Source organism: Phlebotomus papatasi, chromosome 2, assembly GCF_024763615.1.
Source record: "Phlebotomus papatasi isolate M1 chromosome 2, Ppap_2.1, whole genome shotgun sequence".
Taxonomy (NCBI): Eukaryota; Metazoa; Arthropoda; class Insecta; order Diptera; family Psychodidae; genus Phlebotomus; species Phlebotomus papatasi.
The window spans coordinates 47661373-47678978 of NC_077223.1; the positions used below are offsets into that span (position 1 = coordinate 47661373).

General features: G+C 32.8%; 2 protein-coding genes across 10 annotated transcripts in view; both read right to left on the reverse strand.

Annotated features, from left to right (window-relative positions):
- Positions 1 to 53: 53 nt before the first annotated feature.
- LOC129801384 (gustatory and odorant receptor 22) lies at positions 54 to 11194 on the reverse strand. The gene is made up of 5 exons (XM_055846348.1): positions 11148 to 11194; positions 5276 to 5437; positions 4956 to 5207; positions 839 to 1357; positions 54 to 772 (listed from the first exon to the last, which is right to left on the reverse strand). The coding sequence occupies exons 2-5, from the start codon at positions 5379 to 5381 to the stop codon at positions 288 to 290; spliced, it is 1362 nt and encodes a 453-aa protein (XP_055702323.1). The 5' UTR covers positions 5382 to 5437; positions 11148 to 11194; the 3' UTR covers positions 54 to 287.
- The window catches only part of LOC129801383 (rho-related BTB domain-containing protein 2), a 47799-nt gene continuing 35744 nt past the window's right edge, over positions 5552 to 17606 (reverse strand). The window contains exons 7-13 of one of the 9 annotated variants that reach the window (XM_055846341.1): positions 17110 to 17133; positions 16802 to 16915; positions 16520 to 16690; positions 16210 to 16452; positions 15868 to 16129; positions 11430 to 11619; positions 5552 to 11353 (exon numbers count right to left, since the gene is read on the reverse strand). In XM_055846341.1, coding sequence (XP_055702316.1) covers positions 11447 to 11619; positions 15868 to 16129; positions 16210 to 16452; positions 16520 to 16690; positions 16802 to 16915; positions 17110 to 17133 — 987 coding nt within the window. In that variant the 3' untranslated portion in view covers positions 5552 to 11353; positions 11430 to 11446. Of the gene's footprint in view, positions 11354 to 11429; positions 11711 to 15656; positions 15781 to 15867; positions 16130 to 16209; positions 16453 to 16519; positions 16691 to 16801; positions 16916 to 17109; positions 17134 to 17606 lie in introns of those variants that run through there. The other 8 variants (XM_055846340.1, XM_055846339.1, XR_008751690.1 and 5 more) reach the window with 8 other exon arrangements.

A 17606-nucleotide genomic window follows, 5' to 3' on the forward strand; every position in this document is an offset into this window, starting at 1 on the left:
TTTTATTGACATTTTTTATATGCAATAAAACAAGGTTTTGCATTTTCCACCAGTTTATTTTTATTTTAAATAATTACCTCCCTCCTTCTTGAGACTACCAATAATTAAATACCTGAAATGGTAATGTTTGCAGCTCTATAAATTACATTTAGTTCAAGGATTGATAATTTCACATACTGATCGATATCCTTTACTTTTTAATTCTTAATTCCTGCAAGTGAAAAAGAAGGTTTTCTAAAGTTGTATGTTAATAAAACATGATTTTTTTTAATGCTATTCATTTTACATTACACCCTTCGCAATGTCCCATTATTCTTAAGAGCATTGAGGAAATTTGCTCGAGCGGCTTGTCGTAAGAGCGTAAGCTTGAACTGCATTAACACTACCAAATACGTGGCCATGAAGGAAATATTGGAGGTAATGAGTTCCCGATTGATGTTGGCAAATCCGTCCAAATTCATCGTGGGCGGATTTTTTGCAATAGCTACGAGGAACATTTCTATCTCTCGCTGAGTGTCGTTATCCACAGCTGTTAAGTTCACATTGAACAGTACATCCTGAAAGTCCAATCCTACACTTTTCGTAGCTGCGTGGGCTTCATTGCAGATGATAAAGAGTAGAGTCATGCAATAAGCCATAATCACAAAAAGCCCTAGTTCCTTGAAAGTCCCTCCGCGATCCAAGATTTCACTGAGAGCTCCATACGTTGCGATAATTGTGGTGAAAAAGATGACGAGACAGTAGATACCGTACATATTGGAGTATGCACGACCTGTGAAATGGTTTAATCCTCATTCTGAGCGAGATTACAAATGAACTTTCAGCGAGAAAAACTCACCCAGTTGTTGCATTTGATGGCTCAGATCTACCCAAAGGTGCCTATACTCAGTGAGCTTCTCAGAAGGCTTTTCGCTCTTCAATGTCTCAATTAGGTGCTTGGCCAAGGCACGACTCGCCATCCCAAAGGCCGTGCAGTTGATGTACCATAAACTGCAGAAGCCATTGAGCATAGCGATGATGTGGTAGTAGGCAAAAGTGTGACTGAACTGAAAATCTGGCTGAAGGTAATACTGCGCGAGAATGACGACCACACTGAGGCCCCAGGACACAAAACATAAGGCCCAGGTGAGTGGATAGAGGCTGGGAAAGAGAATGGGAGTACCGGTCACACGAAGATATTGAAGTTGATAGTGAGTCCACATATTTTTGAACTTGGCCACTTCAGCTCCATTTCGCCAGGAGGCAACTGGTAATAGAAAATGCGGAAGAAGTATACTCATGAAGATAACATTGTAGATCACCTCGTCAAAGCGTTTATCCGTTGTTGAAATGAAGCTTGCGATACGTTCACGTCCAACTGAAAACGAGGTATCTTTTATTTGGAATGGAAATTCTATGCAGTTAGGGTAAGTGTGCCAAATTCCGGCCAGCTTGCAATTTCGGCCACCTTTTTTGTTCCTCGAATTTCCATGAACTTTTAGATTTTACGTACTCTAGAGATTATACAATACAAAAGAATAACAAAAAATGTAGCTTCGACAAACGAGATGGCGTGAAAAAGATATTGGAAGAATTCCCGAAGGGCAAGGAACTATGAGAATGAAGGTGGCCGAAATAGGGCACCAAAACTATGTCTATATTTTAATTCATTCTAAAATGTATTAAGAATGATTTTAGAGTAAATAAAGACGGTAAACTCTTTACAAGGTTCCAAGCAACACTCTTTCAGAAGAAAGAATTAAAAAAATCAAATTGTATTTAAAATATTACATTTCAAACTTGAGACTTTGGCGCTTGAGTGCAACTATGCCGAAATTTGGCACACTTACCCTAATTAGATGTCATTTTATAAGCTGTATAAGAATTAAAGGAATGGAAGTCAAAACCCAGTAATTGCCGTAGATGAGGGTGACTGCACCAACGCTTTTGCAAGCTCCCTTTAATTCTAGGACTTAATGATGGAGAAGTGACCATAAGTGGTCTTCAGACTAGAGGTTTAGCCCTGTTCTCGAAGGTCTCAAAATCCTAAATAGCATTTTTTTTGTTATAGAAAATCTTTTGGATCATTCGCTCTCAATATGTAATCCTAAATCAAAATTTTACCAGAAACCTTGACCATAAACCAGTTAGAAAAGTTAAGCCATTTGGCTGAGCCTAAGGGCCTTGACAGACCTGAGGATTAGCCGAGAGACGGCTTAGTGTAATTTTATTAGAAATAATCGTCAAACTACATTTCTATCATTTTCCACTAAGTCGTCTCTCGGCTTAAGTCCTAAGTGTGTCTAGGCCTAGGGCATAAGGCCTGAAGCCCGTATAAGGGCATTTAAGGATGGTCTAAAGATCATCGTAAGTTCTAGAATTAACGAGAAGCTTATGAAAAGTAGGCGTGCAAGGTCACCTGCATCTACGGTAAATTTAAATAAAGCACATGGTAGTTAGGCAGTTAGTTTTTTCAGAAATCTTCGAGATGATTATATTTAGAATCATGTCGAGTAACATGATATCTACTGAAGGTATGAGGTATCCAAAAATATTTTTTTAATGACCTTAATTATCGTTGTAATTATCAGAAATTGATGATCGGTAGTGCAAATAAAAGGTCCCGTGAAACGTTACGACTCTACGACTCTTTATAACATAGAAATTTGGTACGACTACTCATAGGGGCCCTAAAATCGAAAAATAAATTCTGTTAATTTTGTTAAAATAACATTCCGGAAATGTTTATTTTACCCTGCAGTATTGATCCGAAATCGGTGTAAATATTACCCTTTTTAGGTGTATTAGGGGTAAAAGGTTCCCTTTTTCATGTTAATTTTACCCTTAATAAGGTGTAAAATTAACATTAAAAAATGTTGATATATTTTTACACCTAAAAAGTGTTAAATTTGTGAGAAAACAATGTTAATCGCACCCTCTTTTTTTCTCAATGTTCCAAAGACATCCATTCATTCCTTTCTAACAATATTTTAATATTAAATTCAAATATACTTCTAGAATTATATATTTAACTCCCAAAATTTAAAAAAAAAGAAAAAGATAAAAGATAACAGGTCAAATTTTTTAACGCTTTAACGACGAGACAGTTTTCGCTGACGGAAAATCAGCAATAAAAATTAAACCGATAAACAAAACTTGTGAAACATTTTACATCTAACCTTCGAAAAACCAACAGAGTCTGATTCAGTGTATTTCTTGCCTCTACGAACGATAGGGACAAAAATAACCAATAAATTTAAGTAATTTTTCTGACGATACCAATGCCTGATAATTTTCACTCTAATGAAAAATATTATGTTTGAGTATTGTAGTTTCTTGTTTCAAAACGGTTTTGCTTAAAAAAATTGGAAGTATAAAAAATAATTAAAATCAATTTTCAAAATTAGAATTTAAAAATTCGTCATTTTTAAGCTTAAATATTTATTACATATCAAATAGCTGGACACTTGCAAAAAATATCCTAGATTGCTTCAACTTTCTACTTTGCAATTACGTACAAACATAAGAAAAAATAACTTTAGGTAGCCAGGAAAAACTATTTTCTTTATGGGACACCGGCGTTCCAATCGTCCTTAAAGGATTAACCAAGGCGGTGCATTCTCAGATATTTTCTATAGAAAGCCATGGTAAACAGGAGATTTTTTTTGCACAATAATTTCTTTCGAGTGGCTTTGGAGGAATCAACAATAGGGAAATCCGGAAGTCGCCGGGAAGAGACAATCCAAGGGGTAACTCATTCCCATTTTTTCTGACAAAGGTTTCGGGATTCGCGATGTAGAAATAGGGTTTCTCGGGTTTCGCGAAGCGTTTCTTGGACAATTGACGAGGGTTTCTCAATATGAGTTACCCCTTGAGACAATCACTCAGGGAAACACATCAACTATCTCCAGAGCTTTTGGTTCGGTCTCCAAGCCTTCATCATCATCAGTGGTCAAGTCTTGCAATCTTTCTCTGAGACTCGTTCAGGGTTTTGGTCAGGATTATAACAGAGCATAAGAGGGAGGGGGGGCATTATTCTTACACTGTCTTTTCAAATTTTTGTATTACTTGACACAATTTCAGATCTTCTTCTTCGTCTTATTTTTAACGTTTTTTTACAGTTCAAAAGAGCTTCAAGGTTTTGATGTTCTGAAAAGTTGTGGCAATTCATGAGAACTTTCATATGACTTCCACGAATTTCGATACCTTTCCAACACTTCACCTTGGGTCTTCTCGTGACTTGAGTTATAAAAAGTCAAATCAGAGGGCTAATTTTTGAAATTCTCACTCGCACCCGCGAACTCTTTAGTGGCCGAGAGAAATTGACTCGCAAACCCCGCAGATTCTTGAGTACGTGCAACGAGCAGTTTATGTTATAAAGGAGTCGTTATAGAAGGATTTGAATCTGCGGGGTGTGCGAGTCAATTTCTCTCGGCCACTAAAGAGCTCGCGGGTGCGAGTGAGAATTTCAAAAATTAGCCCTCAGTTGTCTTATTTAGTCGTGTACGGGAAACTGGGGCATATTTCGAATACGGGGTAGCACCGAATACTGTGATTTTTTATTAGATATCAGACGTCAGAGGACGAGACCTGAATGAATTCATGAATATTATAGTGATGCTTGTCCACTGGAGAAATGATCGTCATAGTCCAAATAGTTTAGAAATAAAAATCAGTGAGGCTATTTACATTGCCGCATTAGATTGAGATTAAACTGTCCTAAAATCGGATTTTGGGACAATTCAGTCGCAGTCTAATACGGGGTGTAATTGGCTTCAATGAAACAGTTTATATTGCCGTATCAAATTGAGTCTAAATTGTCCCAAAACCCGATTTTGGGACAAAATGGTGTCCCAGTTTCCCTTATTAACTTCCTTTTTTCACTGATTCATACACTTCTTATCACTTCACTTAGAATTATTTTGGGAATACGGGTAAGTGTCTGACTTTATTATATAAATTCATGAATTACTTACCCCATACAACGACAACGGTTTCCAGCCCGTAAATAAAATACGCCCAAATAAATGCTTTGGATCCCCAATTAAAGGTAGTTCGTGGTAACTGGGATCCCGGAGGACTTCGCATGATGGGCATTATGCCCATGATCTGAAAGAGCACAAGCAGACTCTTGGTGGTTTTGTAGAAGCTGTCATGGTAATCGAGAAGATCTGGGTCTTCTTCATGTTCTTGTGTCCTGAGAAAAGTCTTTGAGGCAGATCCATGTTCTCCAGAAAACAGATATATATTTTCTTAAAGTATTTTATTAACATTTAAAATTAGTTAGACGCCTTACCTTCATTCAATAACTTTATTTTCTTTATCATACGCCGTTCATCTTCGAGTATTTGTCGCTGATTTGGATTCAAAACTTTATGCAAATTATCTTCTGGTTGTATCATTTTGGTGTGTTGCAATTGTGTCCTGCCCAAAGAAACTTTCACAGACAAACTGATCCCTTGAAAGTATCACATTGGGTTTTTATCACTTTCTTAATGGACAAATGATTGCTATTGAGGGAATTATTGATGTTGGTAAATTTTTCATTGGAACAACACAAGGAAAAGACAAATTTCTTCAATTGTATATAAGAAATTTCATTCTCTCTTTTTTATTTTTGAAAAAAGTATTAATGGCTAAGTTAATTAGTTAATTTGACATGTCTAAAAAGCTGATCTAATTCTTATTTTTTTTAATCCTTCATTTTCCTATTTTTTTTCTTTTAAATTAAATATTGCACAGTCAATTATCTTGTTTTACATTTTTTTTCTTAATTTTACGTTTTTCTTTCCTTTTCTAAATAGCTGTTTTAGCTGAGTTTTTTTCTTGGTTTTTTTTTAATGTGTCGGGAATATAAGAAAATGCATAATTATTTGCTAAGATTAGGGCGTTCTTTTTCAATTCTGATTTCTAGCTTATCAGTCCAATAATGATGTAAATTTTGATGGTGAATAATTATCAATTTTTACTTTTTTTGTCAAAAAAATCACACGGTTATTCTTCTCATTAATTGTCTCTTCATCTTATCACAAATTAAATATCATCCTACTATTTCTTCTGTATTTTTTTTTTAATATTTCGTCACTATTATTTTTAATCCACATTTTGGAAGATTGTAGCATAGAAAGATTAGGTTTTGAACAAAAAAAGTTAATTTTAAAATAAAAGTAGGCGGGGCATAAGAGAATTACTAGCAATATTAGGCCACGCCTCTCCAGAAGATTTTTTTTCTAAAATTGTACTATAAAAGGGAGACGATGCTCAATAAAGGAAAATTCAATTAAATTTGAAGCCATTTCTTTTTGATATATCCATCATTTTCGCTTAAACCCGTTAAATTCTTTTCTATATCATTTTGGGTGAAATGTAACTTATTTTCACGGCGTTATCACACATGCACATTAAAATTTTAATGTGATTTACATTAATTGTCGCTTATAAGCGTCCAAATATGTTAATTGTGTCTTTGAGTCACTTAATATTTGGGGTTTTTCTATTTATTGATAAAAAAAAGGGCTTGGCCTGCAAAAATAAGTTTAAATTTACCTAAAGCATAAATACTTTTCACATTAAAAATTTAAAGAGAAAATCGCATTAATATTTCGCATTAATGCTATAAATCAATTTATATCAAATTTTGCGGGCCAAGTCTACCTTTTTATCAACAAATAGATCAAATTTTGAATATAAAATGATTCAAACACACAAATTACACATTTGGACTCTCACCAGCGACAATTAATGTGAATCATATTAAAATTTTAATGTGCAAGTGTGATAATGATAACACTGTAAGATTTATACGAAAATATACTAAATTTTACCGTCCGACAAAATATGAAACTAAAAATATATAGTTACAAAAATGTGAATTAATGCAGTTTTTCTTATAATCTCTGAAATTTTTATTTCATTTTTTTTTGAATTTCCATGAAGCTTTTTTAATAAAAGTTTTATATTTTTAATTGAATGTATCTTGAGGCAGTTTTTTTTTGCAATTTTGTTGGATGTCTTTATGCTTTTGGTGTTAATTTGTGTGATTTTTCTTTATGTGGTTCCAAAATTTTCTTTTTTTTTATAAAGAGAGTATAATAATTACGTAAAGATATTCATCAAATGGTTTCCTCTCTCTTTTTATTGTTAATTAAAAAGATATTTGAATTAGCTTTATAGTCAAAATGTTCATTCATCTTCTTCTTTACTCAAGTATCAAAAATTCATTAATATCGATAATAATTTTTATTACTAGGAAAATTTTATTATATTATTTTTTATTCTAAGATTTAAAATCCTATTTTCTTTTCACAAACTTTATCTTACCTTTCACGTCTACCACCTTTTTTTTCTTAATATAAATGCATTGTCTAAAGAATATTGAAAAAAAAATATATTTGAAAATTACCAATTAAAGAGAATTAAAAGGCTCGTTTTTGATATTTTTATTTCAGCGAATTATTGAAATGTAGGGTGGTGGCATTACTTATGGCCAGTCTATACTTGTGGCCTCTTCCCAGAAATCTTCAATTTTTTCTCAAAAAATGATTTCAAAGAATCACAAAATTACCAATATTTGGTGTGCTATTATTAAATAAAAATTTTAAATTGATTTACTTTAATATTTCAGTACAATAATAAACAATTTAAGAAAAATATTTTACTGATGCGGATGACAATTAAAAATACGTCAAATCGTTAAGAAATTTACTAACGATCACAAAAATTTTAACAACTAAATTATTGCTTCTTCAATCGAAAATATTTAGTACTAGTTTTCAAAACTTTTTTCCTTAATAACTATGTTCTTTTACTATTAAATTTTGATATTTTTTTTAACAAGAAATATAAAATTAAGACGGGGCCATAAGCTATGGTCAAATTGATAGGATTAACGACTTGTGGCCACGGTATTTGACGTGTGGCGCTGTCACATGTGCCACTATTTTGATTTGTAGAGTTGTCAATTGTAGGGGAGACTGGGGCAAAAAGTCACAAAACGGATATTTTATTTTTTTTTACATGCTACTCGAGCGCTTCAAAATTTTCTAATTAGCACAGTTTTATAGGAAATTTACCGCTCTACAACTTTGTGAAAGTAATTTGCCTCTATTTTGTAAGGAAATACGTATATCGAGCCAATTTCTAAAAGGTAATTTTGTGACTATTCTCAAAAATGCTGGGGCAAATAGTATCAGACATTGAGCCCAAACACAAGTAGATTTTGATTCTCCAATAGTGTCTTGGATAAAAGGCAAATGGAACTCTATTTGCACAAAAAGTTGTTGATGTTCGAAGAATTCAAATTCAATTTCGAATTTTCATACTAAATTTTCGAACAAGGTGGGGAAAATTTATCAAATATCACAATAAAAAGCTTGAAAAAGAGTTACTCAGTGATTATGGAGTGATTTAAATACTGGGGCAAGAACAGTAAGCATCGTTGTTCTGTTTTTTCCTCACACAATGTGAAGACCGTCACATTTTGACACTTAAGCACTTCGAAATTCGAACAGGATGTATCTCAGCAACCTTGCGGAATTATCAAGAAGTAAGAAAGTCTCTTTTTTTAGATCTTCAAATAGATTTTCGAATTTTTCAAGATCTACTTGTGGATGGTAAGATTGGGTAGTATCATATTTTGATTAGATTCATTACGGGCTTCCGTAAATTTGAAAAAATACCTAGAGGACATATTTTTATAGAAAATTTATTCATCTACACCTTTGTAATACAGCGTTTTCTCTGCGAGAAAAGTGAGAAAACGAGAAAAGCGTTTTTCAAGCTATTTTAGAAAAAAACACACAAAAGACTGCAAATAGTTTGACCAATGCAAACAAGCGGCGAGACATGATAATGACGTTTCTTTTCGCCGTGAGACATCAGAAATTGCTTCGCTTTTTTGTTACTTTTTGCTCTATACCTTTTGTTACTTTTTACCCCAGGTGGCCATTTTTAATAAAAGGATTTCTGGAGAAAAGAACTTTTGTGAAATTCTAAAATAGATAGCGGATTCGTATTCAAAAAATCCAAATTATTTAGAAAATATTCACTAGTGCATCAATTTCGGAAAATAAGTAGGTAATAATTGTTATCTTCTGCAAGGCAAATATTTCAAAAATAGGGCTAAAAATTTCGATATTTTTTTATTTTCTGAATTCCTTGTTCGAATTCTAAGAAACTTACGACATTGAAGAAGGTCTATGGAGGCTATCAATAGAAAAAAATTTGAACCGCTATCTCTTTTACCTTGGAAGATATTGAATTTTGAATTTTTCGATTTGTGACTTTTTGCCCCAGTCTCCCCTATTGCTTTTATTCAATAGTTCGGTGTTTTCTGGCAAAAAATTAATGAAATTTAAGAAGTGATGAAATTGTAATATAAAATTGTTTATAAATAAATGTGGTGTAAAGTCTGATTTCAAGATTACTCGAGAGTTGCAGATTTATCTCATGAATTTGTATTTTGTTATAGATAACCTAACTTTTATTTTTCTCTCTTTTAATGATACCAGTAAAAAAATATATAAAGAAATCAAAAAAAAGCCTCAATATTCAACTGACAGGCATTAAGAGGCATTGATAATGCAATGACCGCAACCAGAGTATTTCAGGTGTATCACATTCCTCTCACAACTCTCCTCAATGAAGTCTCCGGGAAGCATACGGAAGAAATATCAGACCACGAAGGCTTTCACAGTGCCCTTACAAAAGGAGACAGAGGGAATTATGAGGTGGGTTTTTCATGCAGTCAAATATGGATTTTTCATTATGAAAAACGAATTGCGAGCCTCAGTAAATAGAAAGATGAGAACACTGAGAGAAATCCGAAAAAGTTAAAATAACATTCCGGAAATGTTTATTTTACCCTGCAGTATTGATCCGAAATCGGTGTAAATGTTATGCTTTTTAGGTGTATTAGGGGTTAAAGTTACCCTTTTTATGTCAATTTTACCCTTAAAAAGGTGTTAAATTAACATTAAAAAATGTTGATATATTTTTGCACCTAAAAAGTGTTAAAGTTATGAGGAAAAAAGTTAATCGCACCCCTCTTTTTTTCTCAGTGAAGCAATTAATAGTGCAATGGTACAATCATGAATAAAAACTATATAAACTTTAGAAAAAAAATAATAAAAACATTTGAAACTACCTAAAATCTCTTTCTTTTCTTTTGCACTTAAAATATTTTATTTCTAAGTTTATTTTGCATCATTTTACATTGTGGCCATAAGTCATCCCACGAGCGGCCATAAGTTCGTAAAAGTGGCCACAAGTTATGAATTTTACATTGTTGGAAAAATTATACTTTTTTCTGAGACTTAAGGCAATTTCCTAATAAATTCACCTGGATATATCGAAAGGAGGTACTTTAAAGAAATTACAGTTAAAATTTTATCTTAATTGGTCAAAAAGAAAAGAAGTTGTGTGCAAATATGTCATTAATATGGCCAAAAGTAATGCCGCTACCCTATACTAAAAAAATGCAACTGCTTGTTTTTTTTTATTCTCGGAATCATAATTTGTAAAACAAAATTTTATAATAATTCTTCCATTTTTAAGCACCATATTCGTCCTTTCAGATAAACTTTTCAACAGTTTAATTGATTAAAAAACAAAAATAATGATGCAAATTTTGCTAAATAATTTTCTTTTAAATAAATCAATATAAGTAATATCTCAATCATGAGAGTGTTAATTAAAAAAAAAAACAAATCTATGTGGACAGAGCAAAATGATTTTTTTAAATTTTTTTCATTTTAAAATATATTTAAAAAAAATATATTTTACTGTTTTTCTTTACAAAACTCCTTTCTTTTGAGCATGTCAACAGTAAAATATTGAAAATTTTAAATAATATATATATATTTTTTTAAATCTATCTAATTTACGTACTTTTGTATAAAATGTCTAAAAATAATTATTTCAACTAAATATTCCAAAAAACATTCTCGAAGGTTCATTTTGATCTCTTTCTCACGACCTCTTGAAATTACATACATTCTTTTTAAAACTTCTTTTACATTGACTTCATTTAAGTAAACGAAAAGTTAGGTAAAAATACGTATACAGAAATTATTAAAATATATACTTAATCTGTGTGAATTCTATATATATTTTTTTATATATAGAATGCTGTTTGCAGTAAAAAATAAAAAAAAAATAAAAATGCTCACTGTTTATCCCTCGATCGGTACCAGCTTCCAAAACTGTTCTGGCTAGGGTGTTTTCGTGGAGAAGTTTAAGAATAGAGAACCTAATCTGTACATCTATATGTACAGTTGAAGGATAATGAGGATGCTCAGGATCGTGGCAATGAAGCAGAGGAGAACGGGAAAAATCACCACAAAGCGAAGTGATCTGCAAGAATGGCAGGAAGATACTTTAACAGCATTGACAAATCCCAAATTCTCATGGATTATTAGGAGCAACTACTAATGTGTGCTTTTGGTTCAAACCTCCAAATTGGCAGATGTCAAAGATTGAGATCAGCCTCAGCGTCACCCTCAATCTGCTGCACGGAATTGGCTTGGCTGGGATAGAGGCCGCCCGCGGCCACTTCGGCACCCGCCGCAGCCGGCTGAGACGTCAGGGGTAATCTCTGTTGCTGACCCACCACCGACGAATCCGCTGTGCGTCGCGATTTTCCTGTCAGCCAAGAGAACACTTTTCCCATTTTCCACACATTAATCCCTTTGTGAACTCACTAATTTCGCCAAAGGATAAAAGCCACCAGGAACTAATGGAAGATCAATTACTACAGCATATTTTTGTGGGCCAATGACAGTGGATAGTTCTTTTTCATTGGAAAATATCACAATGGATTTTTATTTGGAAAAGAAATTTGGTACTGAAGCATTTTGCAGAGGAGTAAATTATTTAAGAATACCCTTCAATTGACTTATGAAAAGAGGAATATAAACATTTGTTAACAGTATAATTGCAGATTTTCCGATAAAAAAATATATAGGGTGAGTGTGCCAAATTTCGGCATAGTTGCATGCAACCGCCAAAGTCTCAAGTTTGAAATGTAGTATGTTTAATAGAAATTGATTTTTTTGTTACTTTTTAATAAGGAGTGTTTCTTGGAACCTTGTAGACGTTGTAGACAGTTTATCGTCTTTATTTTCTCTAAATTCATTCCTAATCATTTTCAAAGGGAATAAAAATGTAGGCATAACATTGGTGCCCTATTTCGGCCACCTTCATTCTCATAGTTCTGTGCCCTCCCGGAATTCTTTCAATGTCTTTTTCAGATCATCGTGCTCGTCGAAGCGACATTTTTTTTTGTTATTTTATGCAAAACCTAAAAATTCATGGATATTCGAAGAACAAAAAATGTGGCCGAAATTGTAAGATGGCCGGAATATGGCACACTTACCCTATAAATTGCTTGTAAATAGTTCAAAGAGAGGTAGCAAAGTGTTCCATGCTTTGTGAAATGAGCGAATTCGTTACATAATTGCTATGCTTCAAAGTACTTTCACATCATCGTTTACCAGTTTGTTCATAACCGATTTGAACCGTTTTAAAAATCATCAAATCGGTTCATAACCGATTGGGGATCTGTTGAATTTTTTCAGAAATTCCAAGACATTTCCAACAATCCCAAACATGGCCCAATTCATTTGAGGAAAACTGTTTCAGAGTCTGTTTAACCATTGACTTTGAAAAAAACCTTTTAAGGAATGACTCAACGGTATTTTCGTATATGGTCGAAATCTTCGCCTACAAAACCTCTCAAACATATAAATATTTTAAATCCATTGCATCCCTGATTGGCTGAAACTTAACCCTTTAACGACGAGACAGTTTTCGCTCACCGAAAATCAGCAATACAGTAGACTCTCTCTCAATTGGGCATTTGGGGCAAAATGTCATCCGGTTTATCGATAGATTTGGGCGTCAAAGCCTTTGTAAATTCCACAATAAGCGCTCAATTATAAAGAAACACGATAAAATAGGAAGAACTACAGCGAATTTGAGCGAATTACCTTCATAATTAAACGTGAAAATTGTCAACAAAATTTTTCGCCCGATTGAAAAAGAACGGATTGAGTGAGAGTCTACTGGAAAAAATGAAACCGATAAACAAAACTTGTGAAGCGTCTTATATCTAACCTTAGAAAAGCCAACAGAGTCTGATTTGGTGTATTTTTTGCCTCTATGAACGATAGGGACAAAACCTCGCAAAAGCTAACTAATTTTTCTGACGATACCAATGACAGATAATTTTCACTTTAAAGAAAAATATTATGTTTGAGTATTGTAGTTTCTTTTTCCAAAACGGTTTTGCTTAAAAAATTGAAAGTATAAAATATAATTAAATCAATTTTCAATATGTGAAAAAAACCTTTAGGTAGTCAGGAAAAATTATTTTCTTTATGGGACACCGGTGTTCCAATCGTCCTTAAAGGGTTAAAAGCATCTTAAGCATTTAAATTTTGTTGAAACAATAAGAAAGTGTAAAGGAACTGAAATACTTCATTCAGTAATCGGCATTTATTGAGCAACAAAAATATTTTATCAGCAAGAAACTATTTCGATCAGTAGTTAATTTAGAAGTATATAAAACTAATTAAATCATTCTATTCTTATTTTGAATTCAGAAGGGCACAAAAGAAAAAGAAAGTTCATTGAAATCGTCTAATAAACATTAGATAGAATCAGGTCAATTACGGTATAGTAAGGGTCAGGGTACAGTGGGGTGTCAATAGTTTGTTGCCTATTGCATGTTTGAGAAAATAAGTGGAAAAGTGATGGAAAAAATACTTTTTCAAATTCTTCTTTTTGCAGATGAGTTTCCTGTAATCCGTAGATATTATTTATAAGTATTTAAAAAATAATATTTTATTTCATATCAAAAATAATTATTTTCCAAAAGTTGGTCATTTTTGAGAAATCAAAAGCTTTTTGCCTCATTTAAAAAACTAATTCAAAATGGTCAAAACATGCAATCAACTTAATATAAACCGGCTACATTTTGAGTTTATGTCATTTGAGAGGCAAATGGTTGATTTGTACATTAAAGTTGTCAATGGTAAATATACAGTGGCGGCCAATAAAATAGAATCACCCCTTAAAACATGAGTTTTTTAACTTTTGGTAACTTTTTTCAAGTAGGGGAAAGGCTCATAATTTTGGACTGTTTCTAAATTTGGACACTTTGAGGGTAAAATTGGACACTAAAAATAAATTGATTAAAATTATGAATCTTTATTCCAATATTTGATGAATAATGAATTATATCTAAATATTTGTTCTTTTTGGAAGATTTTAAAACTAAATACGTTAAATTTTAAATATGATTTGAAAAAGATCCTCAGATTTTATCTGAGCATCTTTTCAACTTTATTTGTCTCATAGAATACCTTGCGATGATGTACTAGACTGATTTCGATACATTTAAACCATTTGAAAATCCTGAATTGTTGTTGTTTTCTCAATACGATTGACCCGTGGAACCGGTGGTAGCCAAAATTTCGAGTCTTATGTTCACGTAAACACTATATTGTATTATGGATTATTGATTTTCGTAATTTACTGTGGTCAGCTATGACTTTTACGATCATTTCATGCTTTCATAGCCTCAAAAATCTAATAGCTTCTAACAAGAAAATTCTACATTTTCTCCTCTCCAATTTCTCGTCAGTTTCCTTTATCCAAACTTGGAAAATTAATTGCCAAGACACTAAATAATTACTGACATTACACTAAAATTTTGTTATTTTTGAAATACTCGAAATGAATTTCAGTTTATGACTATAAATGAAAGTGATTCTATTTTTTTGTCCCAGCAGAACATCACTTTTGACGCATTTTGAGTAAAAATACAGACCTTTTGCGGCCAGTACTGTACTTTTTCGACGTAAGGCAATTACTTTAACATTTCTAAATTATTATTTTTTTAAATATACTTGAAAAAATCTACCAAAAGTTAAAAAACTCATGTTTTAAGGGCTGATTCTATTTTATTGGCCGCTACTGCATGTATATAAAAATGATGATAAATAATAAGAAATAATCTGTGTTTTGATACTTCATAATTTAGGTTAAAAATGGCAAATTACAAAAAGTTGAAAGGTGGGAAATTGTCCGGAGATATTATTAGAATTTAAATAATTCACAAAAGTGATATTATTGGCTTTTGGAAAATTGAAGTTTGTCTCCTTTTCTTTCTTTTGGGGACGAGAGTACCCATGAGTTTTCCAATTTCCCAAAGGCGGAGAAAATTCTTTCTCTACAAAAGTATCATATTTGACCACTAAGACTTACAATAAAGTGAGTTTTACTGAAATTCGTTCGCTGGATATGTTATGGTCCGGAAAGAGTTAAATGAGGCAACAAACTTTTGATTTATCAAAAATGACCAACTTTTTGGAAACAATTATTTTTGATATGAAATAAAATTATTTATTTTTATTTTAATATAAATAATATCTACGGATTAAAGGGAACTCATCTGCAAAAAGAAGAATTTGAAAAAGTATTTTTTTCTATCATTTTTTTCACTTGATTTCTCAAACATTCATTAGGCACCAAACTATTGACACCCACTGTACATAGATAATAATTACGTTAAACCGTCTCTCGGCTAAAGTCGTATGTGTATCTAGGGCATAATGCTAAAAAACAATTGAAGGTATTTAAATTTCATAACTTAAGACTTTTCTCAAGCAATAATATTGTGTTCAATTGATCCTCTCTATTCAAACGATTTCTCACATTTAATGAATACAACGTTGTTCGATGCAATTTTTATCAACCCACAAAATGCTTCCTTATTGATTGGAAATTTGAATTTGATTGCTGGTGGGAGGCAAAAAGCAGGGAAATTGCTAAGACAAAAGGATTGAAAACCAAAGAGAAAAAAAAATGGCTAAACGAAAAAATTACCTCCTGAAAAACATAGACATCCCTCATCATCAGACGGTGATTTCTTGCTGTCCTTCATCTCACGCGTTAATTCATTCATGCAGCGTTGGTAGTAGTCATAGTCTTTGAGATACCACACTGGTGGCCAGCGATGTTCCCTCAAATATTCCTGATTGTCCGGATGTAGTGCCTTGAGACTCTTTGGTGACACGCGACAGATGATGTTGTAGTTGACACACAAGTACGACATGCACCATTCGGCCAATTGATGGGCATTGTGGAGCTGAGGAAAGGAGCACAAGAGATCGTGTTGACCACAGGAATTGCAATGTATGGTGGGGAATAAGGATTTTCAGGAGGTACCTTAACCGGCTCCAGGAGTTTCAAGCAATGTTCCACGGCCTCGCTACTCTCATTTTGTGACATTCTTGTTAAATCCTCTATAACGCGACATTCTACAAGATTCAATAGTCTAGGTAAACATAATCTATTGGCTAATTCTAGTAAATTCAGACATTTATCCGCAGATATTGGAGGTATTTCGTCTGTATAGAGATAACACAGTAGTTTATGGAATGTGTATTCTGTCACACCCGGAAAGACAATCTGAAAGATCATCAAGTATATTGGAATTGCATCTCATACAAATAAAATGTAAAAAAAAATGACTCACCACATTGGCATGAGCTTCCCGGAAGTCGCCGTTGAGCATTGCTCTCATAACATCGCAACGTGCTACAAGAATGGCTCGATGAGCTTTCACGTGACCATCATCTAGCTCAAAACTTAAATCACCAAATAATCCACCGTTCACACATAATTTCTCCAGATTTTTCCGGACACACTAATTGAACGAGAAAGGGTAAGAGAAAAAAAAAAACAATAGCCAGACAATATTAATTGGTATTCAATTATTGTAATATTAGTTCTCAGAGTCCATCTCATTAGCACTCACCGTCGAATGGTGCTGAATAGTTTCGTCATTCATGAAGTTCTGATTGGATTGAATATTGGAGAGAAGTACAGACAATTGAGGAAGTTCAAGGAATTCAGCCGCTTGTCGAATTTCCTGGATAGAGAAGAAGTTTTTTTTCTTATAGAAAGACAATTTGAATTAAATCCAATAAGATACTGTTATCATCTGCATCTCTAATTGACTTTTGTTTCTAACAAGTTAATTTTTCTTCAAAACTTTTCTCTCAACTTTAGCACAAAACAATCTTTGATGGTGAATTAACAGTTTTCTTAGACAAATTCCATTACCAGAAGCAATCCTATTGAAGCGGTCTGAAAAAACGTCGAAAGTGACACAGTATTATATCGAGATAATCTCCTCTGTTTTAGTAAGAATTCTATATGATTTCACACTGTTCTGTTTCTCTTTGATTGGTGAAGAATGACCATCTACTCTAAGCATAATTTGTGCATTATATTGTGATTTTTTATTCAACTCCACTAAATCTAAATACTCAAACTTTCAACTCTAGCTTTAAAAAGTGACATAATTTTACAATACCCTTTACCAAAAATTCTTTAGCGGTACCGTAAAGGGATGAGTAATGTGTTTGGTCGGCACAAAGCGCCAGGCTGAAAGGAGCATTTTTTTTTAGACAATTCAATTTTTGCAATTTTTACCACAGATTGGGTTCTTGCTTATATTCTTTCAAGATTTTATGTCAAAATTTAATTTAAAAAAATACTTTAATCTCCTTAGAGGCTTCTGGGTTTGCCCAATTTTTCTTAAGGCTTTCTGAACACTT